This window comes from Chlamydotis macqueenii, chromosome 2 (genome assembly GCF_036417535.1).
Source record: "Chlamydotis macqueenii isolate bChlMac1 chromosome 2, bChlMac1.mat, whole genome shotgun sequence".
NCBI classification, from domain to species: domain Eukaryota; kingdom Metazoa; phylum Chordata; class Aves; order Otidiformes; family Otididae; genus Chlamydotis; species Chlamydotis macqueenii.
The window spans coordinates 63,444,525-63,460,345 of NC_141557.1; the positions used below are offsets into that span (position 1 = coordinate 63,444,525).

A 15,821-nucleotide genomic window follows, 5' to 3' on the forward strand; every position below is an offset into this window, starting at 1 on the left:
TCAAGAAGTTTAGAAGAGTCTAGTAACTGACTAGGTTCTACTAAGGATTGTCCTGCCAAGCTGCAACTTGCCACACAACACTTCAAATAAAGCTGTAGATAAAAGCTTCAACGTGAGGTGCCTCATCCCAGCATCTCCGTGGATGAGCTCTCTAATACAAAGCATGATGGGCATCACTTGCTGGCACCCAGAAAGCAAGTCACCTTTCCAGAATGAACATAAGTCAAAATAGTTTCCTCTGACAAGAAAATTCAGTTGACTTTCAAAAGTCACAATGATTTCATAGTACCCTAGAAAACCAACTGAAATAAGCAACACTGTCTTTATTATTGTACTAACACAGAGGGAGAAAAAGCTCATAGCTCTCACTCACCATTTGCAATCAAACTGGAAAGCTTTTTCTCCTTTATAAAATATATAAATGTTTATATTCTTTAATGATATAATATTATATACATATTATAATTACAGAATATTCATATATTTATATATATATAAAAAAAACTTATCCTTGAAGGCTTCAGACATAGAAAAATACGGATTTGAGCATCACAAGGAAGGTATCAGTAATCAGACAGCTTAGAACATTTACTGCAGCAAAAGCCAGAGAATTTAATTCAGTAATTGTATTCCTTTCACTGGATAAATTTAAGCATATACCAATTCATACATTAAATTAAGCTTATAATTAATAAAAAAATATACTTCCTTGAAGATTCTCAAATAAGACTTGAACTAAATTAAGGCCAGTTAGTACTTTACAGATAAGTACCTTGATATAATTTTCTTCAGAAGATAATAAGCATGTTAATAATCTTTAGTCTCTAAAATATATTTAAAAAGTATCAACCTTTTCCACTATGATGAGGTCTCCAACTTGTATGTCTGAACTCTTAACTTGCACTTTACCTTAAAAAAAAGAAGAAATGTAATCAACTTAGGCAGACATAAATAGTCACAAGAAAATATATCCCAGAATGCAAGTTATACTTAAAGACATTATTGCTTGATAAAAATGTTACAATTTATACAAAATGGATCTCTGATGAACACATATTAATAAGTAGATTTCATCTGTTCGAATAAGTAATTCATTGGTTTAAAAAAGTCTACTTTCATAACCAGTTAGCTATTGTAGAAGTATTAGACAAAAAAAATATATATGGAAGAAGCTCAAGTCTGATCTATAGTATCAGAGTTGTAAAACTGGAAAAAGGAGTCTTTCACATCTCCTACTAGACAGCACTCCTATTTCTGACAAGTCAAGAGTTGTTAGGCTTACAGTCATGGAGCATTCTCACACATGTGAGTTGTTAGTCATAGCCCAATTCCCAACAGGTAGCTTTGCTTGGCCACTGAAGTTACTGATGTAATTGGCACTGTCTGACACTTGTGGCAATTATAGTAGAAAAGAGGTAAGTCAGAAGAAATGTCTGAAGATTTCATTTTAGAAAAGTAAAATACTAAAAGCTGAAATACAGGTTTTCATTTTCTAGAGCTGCCCAGTAACTGCTGTGAACAACTCATTCAAAAATATACAGTGCACATATACCAATTTAATTTCTGTATGTTCTGTAGGGTGTTAATATTTGTAAGACAGTTGAGTTTAAACATTCTTATTTGTTGGACTGAAAAACTGAGACAGAGAGGTTAAGCTACTGCCCTAAATGAATTATTGTTGATCTCATTAGAATTCAGGAGTTCTAGTCCCAGGTCCTTGCTACAAACAAGTCATGACATATGGATGGCCTCTTCCAAGACATAACAGGTGATAAATTCAGAACCCATAGTTCAGGATATAAACACATATTTACACAGCCTGATGAGCTGAAACACACACACCCATACAAAATATCTTTTCCCATCAGAAACACTGTCATGATTCCAAACAGCAGGTATCTGGTCAGCAGGTACCAGATGACAAGTATGTCAAAATATGGTAAGGTGCTAGGGTTCTAAATAAAAATTAGACTGAACAAATTAGAAAAGACCCACAAAAGCACAGAATGAGCAGCAATCAGTTTGGAGTTTAATCGAAAGTATTGCAAATAGTAGATTTGTCAACATGCATTCTATCATCTCTCAAAATTACACTTTGAGTTCCAAAGTTCCAAATCCATGAGATCCCCTAATAATAACTCAATGAAGAGAGATCAGGTAGCTAACCTCAAAAAATTCCTTATACTTAAAGTGCATTTAGTCAAAAGTAGTAAGATTCATGTTATAAGTAATTATTTTCACTATTTGCTCTTTAAAATTGCATTTAATGCAAAAGTAACAGTTGTTTTATGCTTAATTCAGTCAATGACAAATATACTCCTATAGCTAATTTTTAATACATTTTCCATGACATTAGCACTTGTAAAATTTGCCATGTCAGAGGAAAATCAGAACTTCTCTTTGGCCTATCTGCAAAGTTATTTCTGAAAGCCAGTCTTTCACACCAGTTCAGTTTTTCAGTTGCCAAAAAACCCCTTTCCCACCAACCCCCAAATATAAAACAAATTATATCCTCAATCTGACTCCTAACTCTGCCATAACACATTCAAAGGAGGAAGGGAGTAGCAGAAGACCAAGGTATAAAGAGTTGTAGCAAGAAAGATTAGCAGTTCTCTACAGGAGTTTCAAGATACCCACAGAAATTAAGTTAGTGTCAATCTCTCAGCAATTTTTTGTTTTGTTAAATCTAAAGTAACTCATACTAAAGCTCAACCACTAAAAGAACAGTCTAATACCAAATCAACATATTTAGTCCGCTTAAGTGCACAAGCCTGTGAATTCTCTTTATAAATTCTCAAGTTTTGACTGTAAGTGAATAGTATATACTGCAAAAACATCATAAGGCTTTCCAAGTCTGTTAGCTTTACCAAAAGGATAGTATTTCCTATTTTGTTTTGAATTCCTCCACTAGCAATTTTCATCAGTTTATCAGTGTGATGCCCAAGTCAATCAATGGATTATAGTAGTAGTAACAGCCACAAGAATCCTAGTATCTGCTGCATTAAGTCTCAGGTCTACGCCACCTACACAGTCACATATAACCAAAACCATTCAGATACCAATTGAAAGCAACCACTAGCAATTTTATCAGCTTAAACAACTGAGTTTTCCACAGTCATGTTCTAATATCATCTACTTTAAAGATCAAAAGACACTAAGCCTCAGAGGGCAAGAGAAGGTAGAACACTCATTTGCAATATGTTGTAGGGCAGACAAAAAGGAAAGACTCCTTGTGCCAAGCATACCAACAGGAAACCAACCGCCCATTTGCTTGTACTCAGTCCTGGCAATTTCACATTACAAATTTAAAAGTTTCCTTATCAGACTGTTTTCTAGTTGGCTTAGTATAACACTACAGAATAACATCTTTAATACACACAAACACGTCTTGTTAGAGCATCCTGTATATCCCCACACATAAAGAAGTGGCCTGTGACATACAAGACAATTAATTCTACAGTCTGAATGGCACGACATATTCCATTAAAAACTAAATGCTAAAACGTGGCAGCAATTCAAAAAGTGGCTTAATTTTGAAAAGTCAACAAATAACACTTTCCTTTAGACTAGCAAAAATGAGAATCATTAGATGCCATTTCAGAAAGCATTAAAGTAATGCAATACTACATCTTAGTGAAGATGCACTTACAGGGGGGAAAAAAAAACACTGAACGTTATTCACTGCATAAATTATTTTTGCAAACTATTTTTTCTCTAAAAACATCTCCGCAGCAAAACACTCTTCACCATCTGTGTAATTACCAATAAAAAGTCCAAAGCTGTCAGAAGTAGCTGTGCATCTAGACTTTATAGTCCACCAAGGCGCAAGGCTTTTGCCTAAAGCAACACACAGAATTATGCAGAACTGGAACATTGAAATGTGTCTGTAGTAATTCATTATACTCCCAAGATAAAGCCTTTTGAAATGAATTGCAGTGATTTGAAAAACTAATAAATATCTCATATGTGCTAACAAGTATTTCACATAAAAATTTAAGAAATTAAGTAAACAAAATGTGGTTATGTACTACAGGCCAGTCAGTCTCACCTCTGTGCAAGGCAAGGTCATGGAGCAGATTCTCCTGGAAACCATGCTAAGGCACATGGAAAATAAGGAGGTGACTGGTGACAGCCAACATGGCTTCACCAAGGGTAAATCATGCCTGACCAGTCTGGTGGCCGTCTATGAGGAGTTACAGCATTGGTGGACAAGGGATGAGCAACGGACATCATCTATCTAGACTTGGGCAAAGCATTTGACACTGTCCCGCATGACATCCTTCTCTCTAAACTAGAGAGACATGGGTTTGACGGATAGAGCACTCAGTGGATAAAAAATTGGCTGGATGGCTGCACTCAGAGAGTGGTGGTGAACGGCTTGATGTCCAAGCGGAGACCGGTGATGAGTGGCCTTCCTCATGGGTCGGAATTGGGCCCGGCCCTCCTCAACATCTTTGTCGGCGACATGGACAGTGGGATAGAGTGCATCCTCAGCAAGCTCATCAACACCACCAAGCTGTGTGGTGCCGTCGACACTCTGGAAGGGAGGGATGCCATCCAGAGGGACCCTGACAGCTTGGAGAGGTGAGTCCATGCATATCTCATGAAGTTCAACCAGGCCAAGTGCAAGGTCCTGCACATGGGCTGGGGCAGTCCCAGGCACAAATACAGGCTGGGCAGAGAATGGATCGAGACCAGCCCCGAGGAGAACGACTTGGGAGTGCTGGTGGACAAGAAGCTAAACATGAGCCAGAAATGTGTGCTTGCAACCCAGAAGGCCAACCGCATCCTGGGCTGCATCAAGAGGAGCATGGCCAGCAGGTGGAGGGAGGCGATTCTGCCCCTCTGACTCCACTCTTGTGAGACCCCACCTGGAATGGGGCCCCCAACATAAGGAGGACATGGACCAGTTGGAGAGAGTCCAGAGGAGGACCACAAAGATGATCAGAGGACTGGAGCACCTCTCCTATGAGGACAGGCTGAGAGAGTTGGGGGCTGTTCAGCCTGGAGAAGAGAAGGCTCCGGGGCGACGTTAAAGCAGTCTTCCAGTACTACCTAAAGGGAGCTTCTAAGAAAGACAGGGAGAAATTCTTTAGCAGGGCCTGTTATGATAGGATGAGAGCTGATGGTTTTAAACTAGAAGGAGGTAGATTCGGACTAGATATAAGGAAAAAATTTTTACACCGAGGGTGGTGGAACACTGGAACAAGTTGCCCAGAGAAGTGGTGGATGCCCCATCCCTGGAAACATTCAAGGCCACGTTGGACAGGGCTCTGAGCAACCTGATCTAGTTGGAGATGTCCTTGCTCCTTGCAGGGAGGCTGGACTAGATGACCTTTAAAGGTCCCTTCCAACTCTAACAATTCTATATCAGAAATAACTTTGTTTCTTTTTAATAAAAAGTGTCTCTGCTACATGAGTGCAAGTAACTTCTGAAAGAACTGTAACCTCTGAGAGTCACATTTTCAAATTCTTTTTAATTTACTACTACATCTTACCTATGGTACTTTGAGTACTGTTTGAAATACTGCTTCTGTACTTGGTAACAGAGCTTGTCTCCAACCCACAAATACAAAACTCTTGAATGAAAGGAGTCAAGTATAGATCATTTGCAAGTTTTACCTGGCATTTATTAGCCTTAGTTGTCAGCATAACTAGAGTATAGATAATACAATGGGGAGCTGGTTGGGGGGAAAGCTTAAAGCTACAGTGAGTCTAAGGTGAGGATGCTGATCTTTCAGTGCAAGCACTGTCCTTGGGTCCTTCTTTCAAACTTCATCTTACATAGTGAACTGAGGTTAGACTTCAGTCACCAATATAAAACTCCTGAGAGCTTCCTAGCTCCTCTCTCTGTGTACTACCTCCTCTTGGGTGAAGTGAAAAGCCTTCATTCTTTCTTATCCGATCTCCTGAATGCTGCAAAAATGGGGAAGAAAACCGTCCCCTTGATATCTCCTGTCTTCTGGTATCTTTTAAAATTATTTCTTACATTGAAATTTCAAGTTCTGTTTCAGCTGTTGCTTATTGCTTCCCTAATCAGATAGATTAAATTGATATAATTTTTTAAAAACTTATCTGTTCCAAATGGTGTAAATACCAGGAATAAAGTCATTGGCAGGTTTGAAGTACTGCAAGCAATAAAGACCTAATGTTGCAACTCTAGATTCAGAAATAATGTTGGATTTTTTAATGCAGTGGCTTTTTAAAAACCTGAAGGACGACCTGTTCTTGAAGCGTTTAAATTCTATTGTTATGTTTCAACACAGATTTCAAATAATTGCAAAAGAATAATATTACAATAATCAAGACATTCTGACAAACCCCTTATTTTAAAGTTGCAGACAACATAGGTATAAATTATTGAAAACTGACTGCCTCTTGACAGAGACTATTTTGTAATTTAAAAAAAAGGTTAATTGAGATAGAGACTCAGGTGGTATTTTAGGCACAGAGCAGCTCTCGCTGCATAAAGAGAAGTTCTAAAGTAAAAATAAAAAAATTCAAATCATTATAGCTCTCTAAACCAGACTTCTCAAGGAAACATGTTAGCTTTCACACTTCGTTATCTTCTTATGTATAGCAGTTACAGGTTATTTTCTCAATTTCACACAGTTTTGGCAAATATTTTCAACTTCACAACATTCTTAAAAACCCTTAAAGGATACAGTAAAGACATAAGTCTTTCACATTTGAAGTCTGGAAGGAATTATTTTATTAATCTCATCTCTCCTGATATTCATTTCTTCTTTTGCTTTGCAGGTTGCAAAGTGAGAGTTCTGCAACACTTCATATATCATGCTAGACATCCTGAGGTGAAGTGACACATGCATGCCTCTTCTGCAACTCACAGTTGTGATTATTATAGCTATTTATTTTTTTCTTGATCTTTTTTTCTTCAAACCTTCAGTAACACTGCATGGGTACACCTAAGTAGGAAAGGTTCAGGGCAGAACTGCCCACTTCAAGAATGGGAAGGGAAAGAGTTAAAATTGCTTTACAATGTTATTATCCAGTTGGCTTTTGGCAGCTTAATGAAAGCAATAATAGCCTATTTATGAACTTGAGGTGATTCTTCCGCAGAATAGCAGCATTTTTTCATAGGTACTTAAGCGCACAAGACAAGAAGCTGTGCCAAAATTGTAATGGTCCCTTAAGAAAGAAAACCAGAAGTCCTCCCAAACCTGCATACACAGGTCTAAAATATTTTTCCATTACAGTTTCTGCTCTACAAAAGGCAGCTGAGATGCTCTGTAGCAGAAAAAGGCAATTAAATTGACAGGATTTTCAACAGCAAGATAATTTCAGTTCTACAGGCAGATACTCTCCAACTTTAACTTGCATACTTACTGAAAACTGTCTACTAAGGATTTGCAGACTTTTTTTGCAGATTATGCAAAAAAGGACAGATTTTGCAACAAACAGCTCAATAAAAAGGTTAAGACAGCAGAATGCATCATGACTGAACAACTTAAGAGATTCAATAACATAATCTAGGAAAGTATACAAGGGAAAAGATTCATGTGAAAGACATGGATACGGGTAGACTTACTTGACGTGCTCACAAAAAAAATTCAATACATTTACTGATTTGCATGTTTCATCACTTGCCACAAAGGGCTGAAAAAGTAGAAACCATTCAAACTTCACTTGCAGTGGGTCCATCTTCTTGACAAGTGCAAAGTTACACAGCAAATTCACCAAGGGATGACTGAAGACTGAGCTTTGCCATGTTACATGACAAATAGAAAACTGGATATCTCATGAATCTGAATTAGCCTATGAACATTAAGCTGGCCACTGCTGCCTAAATACAATTAAGTAACACTTCAAACAGATGTCTCATTCTTCCTTGATTTCCTGCTTGGAACAGCTCATTATTATTACAAAAGCTAAGATGTACTGATTAGAACAAATACTTATTCAAGATCTTGAATTACTAAAAAGAAATTCTAAGTCTTCAGGAGTCACTAATGTGAATCCACCATCTTCAAAATGCTGGTACTTCTTACACGAGCAACATGCAAGTCATAAGACAACATTCACATATTTTACCTGTTCAGGGGTTCCTGGGGCTTAGAATGACTTAACAGAAAGTCAACACTGCTAGCTAGTCAAAAGACTTCCTCATTTTAATCTATTGCAACACTGTATAAAAAGATTTTAACTTACAAAACAGCCTACCCACACGATATTTATACACGTAATTAATCACAATTCAAATCCCAGTAGCTTCTCTTGCCACAAATACGTTTGTTTCCCTGTAGTACACAAACATTTTTGCAAAACAACTAACTAGAAGCAATTAAATAGTCATTTGTATCTTCCATAAATGGTACAATTAAACCAAGGGTAACCCTGAACCTTGCTAACTTTAAGTTTTCCTACTGTCCAATTTGAACAACGGCAAAATGCTTAACCTCTCTATGTCAGTTTGTCCATCCTTAAGACTGAAAAAATACCTATTTCAAATAAATGACTGTAAAACCTAGACAAGTCATAAAATCCCTGGGGGGGGGGAATGCTACAGCAGTATAAAGTGCAGTTCCACTCTGAAAAGTGACTCTTAAGGTGGCATCGATTTTCAGGCTTTTAATTAAGTCTGTACCAAGTTTGTTCATTCACAAGTAACAAAGCCTTCTTTCTCCAAACCATTAGCCTGTAGGTTAGTATAGTAAGCCTAACTGAATTTTTCCACTTGAAGAGTACTGCCAATATTAAAAATTAGATAGATTATACTGAAAGTTATTTATAAAAATAGTTTGCAGAAGTGTAGTACTTGACTTTATTAATTTGTACAGATAAATACCTAAATCATTCTCAAAAACTGTAAAAATCTTGGTCTAATTTTATAATAGCAGGAAGTCCCATTTTTTTCCTAAAAACTATACCTTTCAGTTTCAGAATGCCTTCTTATTTAAGAACCATATATAATGAAAAAAGGTGCAATTTGTCATCTATCGATTATTTTATATATGTGTTTGTGGCAAATTTTAGTACAGCTTAATTTTTCGTGGGTACTGCAATAATGTTTTCATTCTTAAAATTGGCCACAACTCAAAACTCATCGATCACACCACTGTCAACATGGGATTCAGAGTTCATTGTAAGCAAAGATCTTGAATCTTTACTTCTGTAGAAGAGCAGTCTTCAAGAAAAACCCCACAAAGCAGAACAAAAACAAAGTATGAATTCATGATGGCACTGACACCAAAACCTGAAAGTCAAAACAGACATACACATTTGTGGGTAAAAGTTGATATCCTTTTTTTTAAGAAAAGTGCATTTTTAAAACTTCTTTTGAACAAATCACAGTTCTTTATATGTCAGTTCCTCACATAACAGGTGGGCTTCACCTATATACTATTGTATGCTATTTAAAATCTCAATTCCGTATCTAGAAAACACCTGTGGCAAGGTGATCAAATCCAATTTTAATTTGACAACTTCCTTATTTCTAGGAGAAGCTACAAAATGAAAAGTTGCTCAAATACATATGACCTCATGAAATATTTCATGAACTGGGAAAGAGGAAATCAGGATTCCAAAACTTCTACTTAAACGATGCTTAAATGCCACTCAAATGCCTAGCAATTTACCAGAAACTCCAATATTAACTCTAAACAAGTTAAGTGAAAAAAGAAGTACAAAAGGCACCAAACTTGACTCTTAAAACAGCAAATATCAGTCTTGACAATTACATCACACTGGTAATTCTAAACTATACATGTGCTTCCAGAACTAAGAATTTCAGATTACTAACACTAGCATTGAATAGGGTAGGATTGTGCTGTTTGAAAGGTGAATGTTCAGTGGCCTGCCATAACAGATCTAAAACATTAATAAACCAACTAGCAGGTTAAATTACAACTTTGAAAGAAAAGCCATTAAGAGTCCATTTCTTTACAGATTGTATTAAAGACTGTAAAGATCAGGAGGCCAGCAATGCAACTACTTCTGTTAAACAAATGATAGCTATCTCATTTGCAAATTTCCATAGTGGTATGTCTAAATGTTGATAAAGCTATTTCAGGCTGACAATGAAGGGAAGAACAATAGGCAAACATTCTTTAATGTTCCTCCCTTCAGTATGCAAACTCCAGAAAATAATGCAAGTCTCCATACCATGAGGAAGCTGTATAAAGTCCTCCCAAGTGCTAGGTTATCTCATCACTAATGAGACTGTTGCCCTGTTTACTTACCTTCCAATTACTTTTAAAAATTGAGTAAGATTTCAGACAGAACGTGCTTGCATTACATTACAAGCTTTTCATGCATTTTTTCTGGAGATAGTATTATCCAGAGCTACTCCAAGAGTTTAGTTTCTAATTAAGACTCCTCCCAGATCTGGTGAGGTTACTCTTCCCACTGACTCTCAGAAGAGACTCACAAAGATATACTAAAAAGTGCAGTGAAATGTACGTTGGGAATTGGTGAATAGAACACTTGGCACAATGTATGCCATGTACTCTAACTGCTTGAGACACAAACTCACATTCCTTAAAAACTTTCCACTTTCTAAAGCTTTTATGCCAAGGAAAATCTTTAACAGAGACTTCCCAGGATACTGTAGCAAAATAAGTTTCAAGGGTAATAGTAAGATCATGTTGTTTTGTAAGATTATCAGTTATTACAGTTAGACTTTACAATAGTTTATTCGTTGTTTTTTGGTACCTTTCTACGTGTCACTCTGTTCTGAATCTAAACAGTAAAATGCACCAAGCAACATAAAAGTGGAGAGGAGTGCATAGTTCTCTTACATCCATGTTTAAAATTCACAATATCCTACAAAATTAAATTGTCACTTCACAGCTGAAGTGCTTCATTTCCTTAAAAGTCTTGGTGAAAAACTGTTAAATAGTCTGAGTCCAAAAAAAGTCATAACTGTGATTTCTCCTTTTATTAATTTGTGGAAAGAAAACCAGCTGTTCTTACTGTATGAACATATAGATTTCAAAGCACAAGCAAACACTGAAATAGGTATTTTTATACTGAAGCTGACTCACAATACATCTTCCTTTTCTTAAGCACAAATATATCCACCAAGTTTGAAAGGCTCTAGTGAATTTTAATTAGATCATATTTCTTAGTTACTGATCTCTTATTTCCTATATGTACTTGATATATAGCTGACAGTGTTGCTGAGTTTGGTATCAATTTCAGAAGAGAACTGCACTTTGAAGTAATAGTATTAAACAGCAGAATGCTTCAAAAATATATACTTTTTTTATATATATATATACACACACCCCCCCCATTTCCTTTACAAACAAAAGATTTAAAACACTTCTTAAACAGATCAAGTTTAACAGTCATAATTATCTAAGGGAAATCAAGCACTTTATTTACTTCAGTAGTTCAATGTTTCATTCTGAATAGTGCAGCTTGAGACTATTAGCTATTTCTTTGAACTGAAAGTCTGTAAATGTATATAAAAGAAAAAGATGAAATATTTTAAGGATTTGTACAAATGTGTTTGCTAACCTCGTACTGTCAGCTTGCTATACAACTGTGAGTTCATTTCCTTGTCTCTCTTGTAACGTCGAAATTCATCAACAGCTTCTCGTACCACTGTGACCGTTAAAACAAATCCCTGTTAAAGATATAATTATGCAATTCAGAATTCTCAAAATGCTAGAATAGAAATACACAAGTAGGAACACTATACAGAGTAAGAATGCATGCTTAGAATATGTCATTTTTTCCTAATTTGGATCTTAGTGTTTTCTTCAATCTGTTAAAACAATATCTTAGTTTAGACAAAAAAAAACAAAACATACTTGCACATGGCACAAATATAATTAGAGTAACTGCATCTCGAAACACATGTACTTTAGATATAATTTGAAATGTAAAAAATTAAAATGCTTTGGATGAGCTAATAACAACTTTTATAGTTCAGTAAGCATATTTCCCTATCTTCCACAAGTTTTAGGGCTTTACCAAAAACTTTTAAAGAAGTCTCCAATTCTAATTTGGAGGTCACTGCCTTTTTCTTAACAGACAGAAAACGGAGAGGGCTAGTTTAATAAATTTTGCCATCTTAAGTGTAGTTATTTACCAATATATGACAAATATTGAGAAAGAAAAAGGGAGGTTGTTCTGAAAAACTAAATGCTTTGCCTGCTGCTTTCACAGGAGAACGTCACTGCAGCTTCTGCTGGAAGCACAGAGTGCGCTACAGGCAACTAAGATGGTCTTTGGCCACAAAAGATGGTAAGCTAAAAAGAATAAAGAACAGTTTTGAGATAAGTACATAAACATTTCCTCTCTCCCTTCCTAAATCTCCTAAGATATGATCTTCTGGCTTCTTAAAATCAAGTGCTCAGTCTTTCTCCATCAGTGAAAGGGAAATAAAATTTTCAACAGTAAAGTTTAGATTATCTATCTAGCTTCAGACACCCACCAATACTTTCCTCCTGTAGAAGAAAATTTGTACCATTAGACGTCTTTTCTTGCAGAAGTCCAACAGTTTGCCAACCTTCTCCTAACCTCCCAGCAATCAGAAAGGAGTTAAGGTGTAGAGTTTGCCTAAAGGAATCTTGACTAAAATTCTCCTTTTCAATAGCAAGGGCTGTTTTGCATTTTCAGCCCAGAATTCCAAGGCTTATTCTGTGGCGACCTTATAGTTAAACTCTTCTTGTTTGTTCAGGTTTACATTAGCTAAAATAATCACATTAGAACTATGTAGAACAAAAAAAAAAGTGCCTTTCCAAAATGCATTCCTTTTCACTCCTTGAGCACAACTGAACAAGCATTAGGGTCCTCTCCTTTTCTAGCAGCAGCACTTTCACAAGCTTTGGCAGTATAGATACTTTAGCAGCATAAAAAAGGCAATCCTGAACCACCTTAAAATATATTTGCTATTTGCACACATCTCATTAACTAGACAGTAATCAAAGCACAGAATGCAAGGTGTTAACTGCAAGAATTTCCCCTGACAGTCACCATCTTGCCAGGACAGCTCAGTATAGCTGACTGTGACTATGAAGAACAATTAATAAAGACATTTCCCTTTTTACTCATTTGCTCAAAAGAACTTGATACTCTTCCAAAGCAGAGCTGAAATTGTGAAGTCAATCTTACAAAACACCCCATGATCTTTCTTTACCTCTAAACAGTTAAATATCTTTAGCATACTGCTTACAATCAAACTTGTATGCTTTACATTCTCTGTACATTGGACTGGAAAGAAGTGTGTTCCCTACTGCGCAAATGACAAGAAAACAGTAAAATACAGTCTTGTTTGAAGAACTCTAGCGCTTAACCTAAGTGAATTATGTCTGTCTGTTTAAAAACTGTTTAAGTAAAAACCACAAAAACAAAAAACCCCACAAAACTAAGCCAAAACACAAAACCAAACAAAAAAAAAACAAACCCAAAAAACCATACACATCCCACCAAAAAAAACTAAAAAGCTTTGAGCACATAGTCAACTTTTATTCAGTTGCTTTTAAGTATCAGGTTGAACAATTTTTCTTTTCCTTTAAAATTTTAAGAGAAGATACAGGCCTAGTCATAGCTACTCCTCCGATTATTACTGAAAATTTATGAGCATTTACATGCTCTTCAAAGAAAATCAAACTTATCTGTCAAGCAACAAAGACAGCCCAGCGAGACTGACTTAAATGTTTTATATTTTCATCATACATACTAAGTCTTACTCAACATCCAATTAATCTCTTTCACCTGGACATTAATCATTAGCACAAAGGCTATTCAAGTAGTTACAAGTGAGTTTAGCAAAAAAGGGTACCACTAGCACTAACTGAGATACTGTCAAGCTGTATGTGAAAACTGGGAAATGCCATTAAAAATATCCCTGACTAATACAAACATGTCTATACAGAACAGATTACTAGTGTTTGCAAAATACAGTATTTTCTCCCTTCTTTGGAGAGGGCTGAGATGCTAAGTGATTTTTTTCCTTACTATCCCACTAAGGTATAAAGCTGCACATAGCACTTCACTCTGAAGTGATCAACTTCCAGACAAGGCTGACTTCTGTCTTTTCTTACTGGGTCAGTGACAAAGACCTTTGTAAATATCCATTTCAAATCCCACTGTTGAAGAAGCTTTCTGCCTTAGAAGTGTTTTTTTTGTTGCAGCAGAAGCCCAAAATTGTCTGGAAATAGAGGTGTGAAGAACCTCCATTATAGTCTTATAGTCTCTCCATTTATCAATACTTAAAAGAACACATGTTGCAACAATTAAAACAATGAAATCAATCCAGAATATTTACTCTATTGACTTGTTTAGAACGACCTTTACTCAAGCAGTCAGCATGTCACTGTTCCTCTTGAATACCACTGAGAATAAATGCTACTGAAATATATGATTTTTTAATCTATTTAGAAAATAAAGCATTTATTCTTCCTGCCTTGCTTTTACACCTGGCATGGAGGGGCCAGGAGGAAGATGAAAGAGAAGTTAATGATCCGGTTACAAACAAGAAAAGAATTCCAAATCATGGGAATATAGCTGGCATACTACCAAAAGGACTGTCTCTGAAGAGAATACAATTTTAAAACCTTAGGAAACCTGGGTCAGAAGCAACTGGTTTGAACAGATTCCCGAGGGCTCAATAATAAAAAGACATATTGAAAGGAAGCCAGCACAACTGTCAGGGCAATCAATTAGGAAAAGCATCTTTAATGAAGAACTTATTTTCAGGACACATTTTCCTCCTGTTTTATCCATGGCTTAAAATATTTTATCTCAATTTTTGTGAAAAAAGACACAATCAAAACTGATAGAGAAGCAATGCAAAAAAATGTATGCTTTCAATTCTGATCTAGCAGAAGAACATAAAATAGTGAGCAAATAACAATAAACTGAAAGAAATTCAACACACAAGTTACCTATGTTACCAAATAAGGTTCTCTACCAGCTGTAGGGTTTTTTTTGTTTGTTTTTTTAAAACCTCTCAAGTGACCAGCATCCAGAAAGGAGCACTACTCCCTCAGACTAGCTGGTTAACAAAAACATTTTCTAGCCTGTGGGGGAGGAGTGGGTAGGCAGGTAGAAGAGACGGCTACCAAACAACAGCTTTTGGGGTATCTACTGTAAAATACTGTAATTTCAAATAAGCTTTTTACTTCTGCTACATACTTTAATCACTGTAGTTTACCTGATACAAATTTATGAAATATATGTATACACGAACTTCTAGTTAAAGAATATTTTTCTGTTTACCAGAGGAGCCCAGTATGTGTACAGGTAGCCTATTTTCAATGCTGGCACAAATTGTGAGCAGGACACGACGAGAAAATAGAGATTCAAGAAAAACTTGAACTGTTCATATAAAACCTAAAATGAAAAATACAAAATAAATAAACGCCTGAAAATTTGTACCCATAACATAAATAAAATTCACTTTTTCATTACAGTAGATATAAAATCATTATATGGCATACTATTAGATATGGTACTATGATAGTACTATAGAGCACAATATGCTATATATAATTAAGAACTACTACATGCACTATAAGTTATATTATTATTATCCTGCTATTTTTGTTGAGAAAAATCCTTTGATATTAATGCCTCTTCACTCTGAAAAAGCCATTTGCTACATTTTTTATATTTTGAAAACTGGACTACGTGAACTCAATCAACCTTTACAAATATTAAATACATATCAAGATTTACTCTGAAATTTTAACAGTAAACAGAATTCAGACGTTTGTAGAAGCATCTTGCAATAATTTTACATCCACAGTAATTACCTTTATGAGTTAAAATAGTTTCTGAAAAAATTTCTTTTTTTATACTATCAATAAAAAAAAAGTTTGTGAGTGTCTGACCTTTCATTGCTTGCA

At 35.7% G+C, this 15,821-nt stretch overlaps 1 protein-coding gene across 5 annotated transcripts in view; it reads right to left on the bottom strand.

Annotated features, from left to right (window-relative positions):
• ATP9B (ATPase phospholipid transporting 9B) overlaps positions 1–15,821 on the bottom strand; it is a 167,363-nt gene that overhangs the window by 122,119 nt on the left and 29,423 nt on the right. For all 5 annotated transcript variants that reach the window (XM_086743146.1, XM_086743143.1, XM_086743142.1 and 2 more), the window contains 3 exons: positions 15,193–15,306; positions 11,482–11,590; positions 851–909 (listed from right to left, as the gene is read on the bottom strand). In XM_086743146.1, the coding sequence (XP_086599272.1) occupies positions 851–909; positions 11,482–11,590; positions 15,193–15,306 (282 nt within the window). The remainder of the gene's footprint in view (positions 1–850; positions 910–11,481; positions 11,591–15,192; positions 15,307–15,821) is intronic.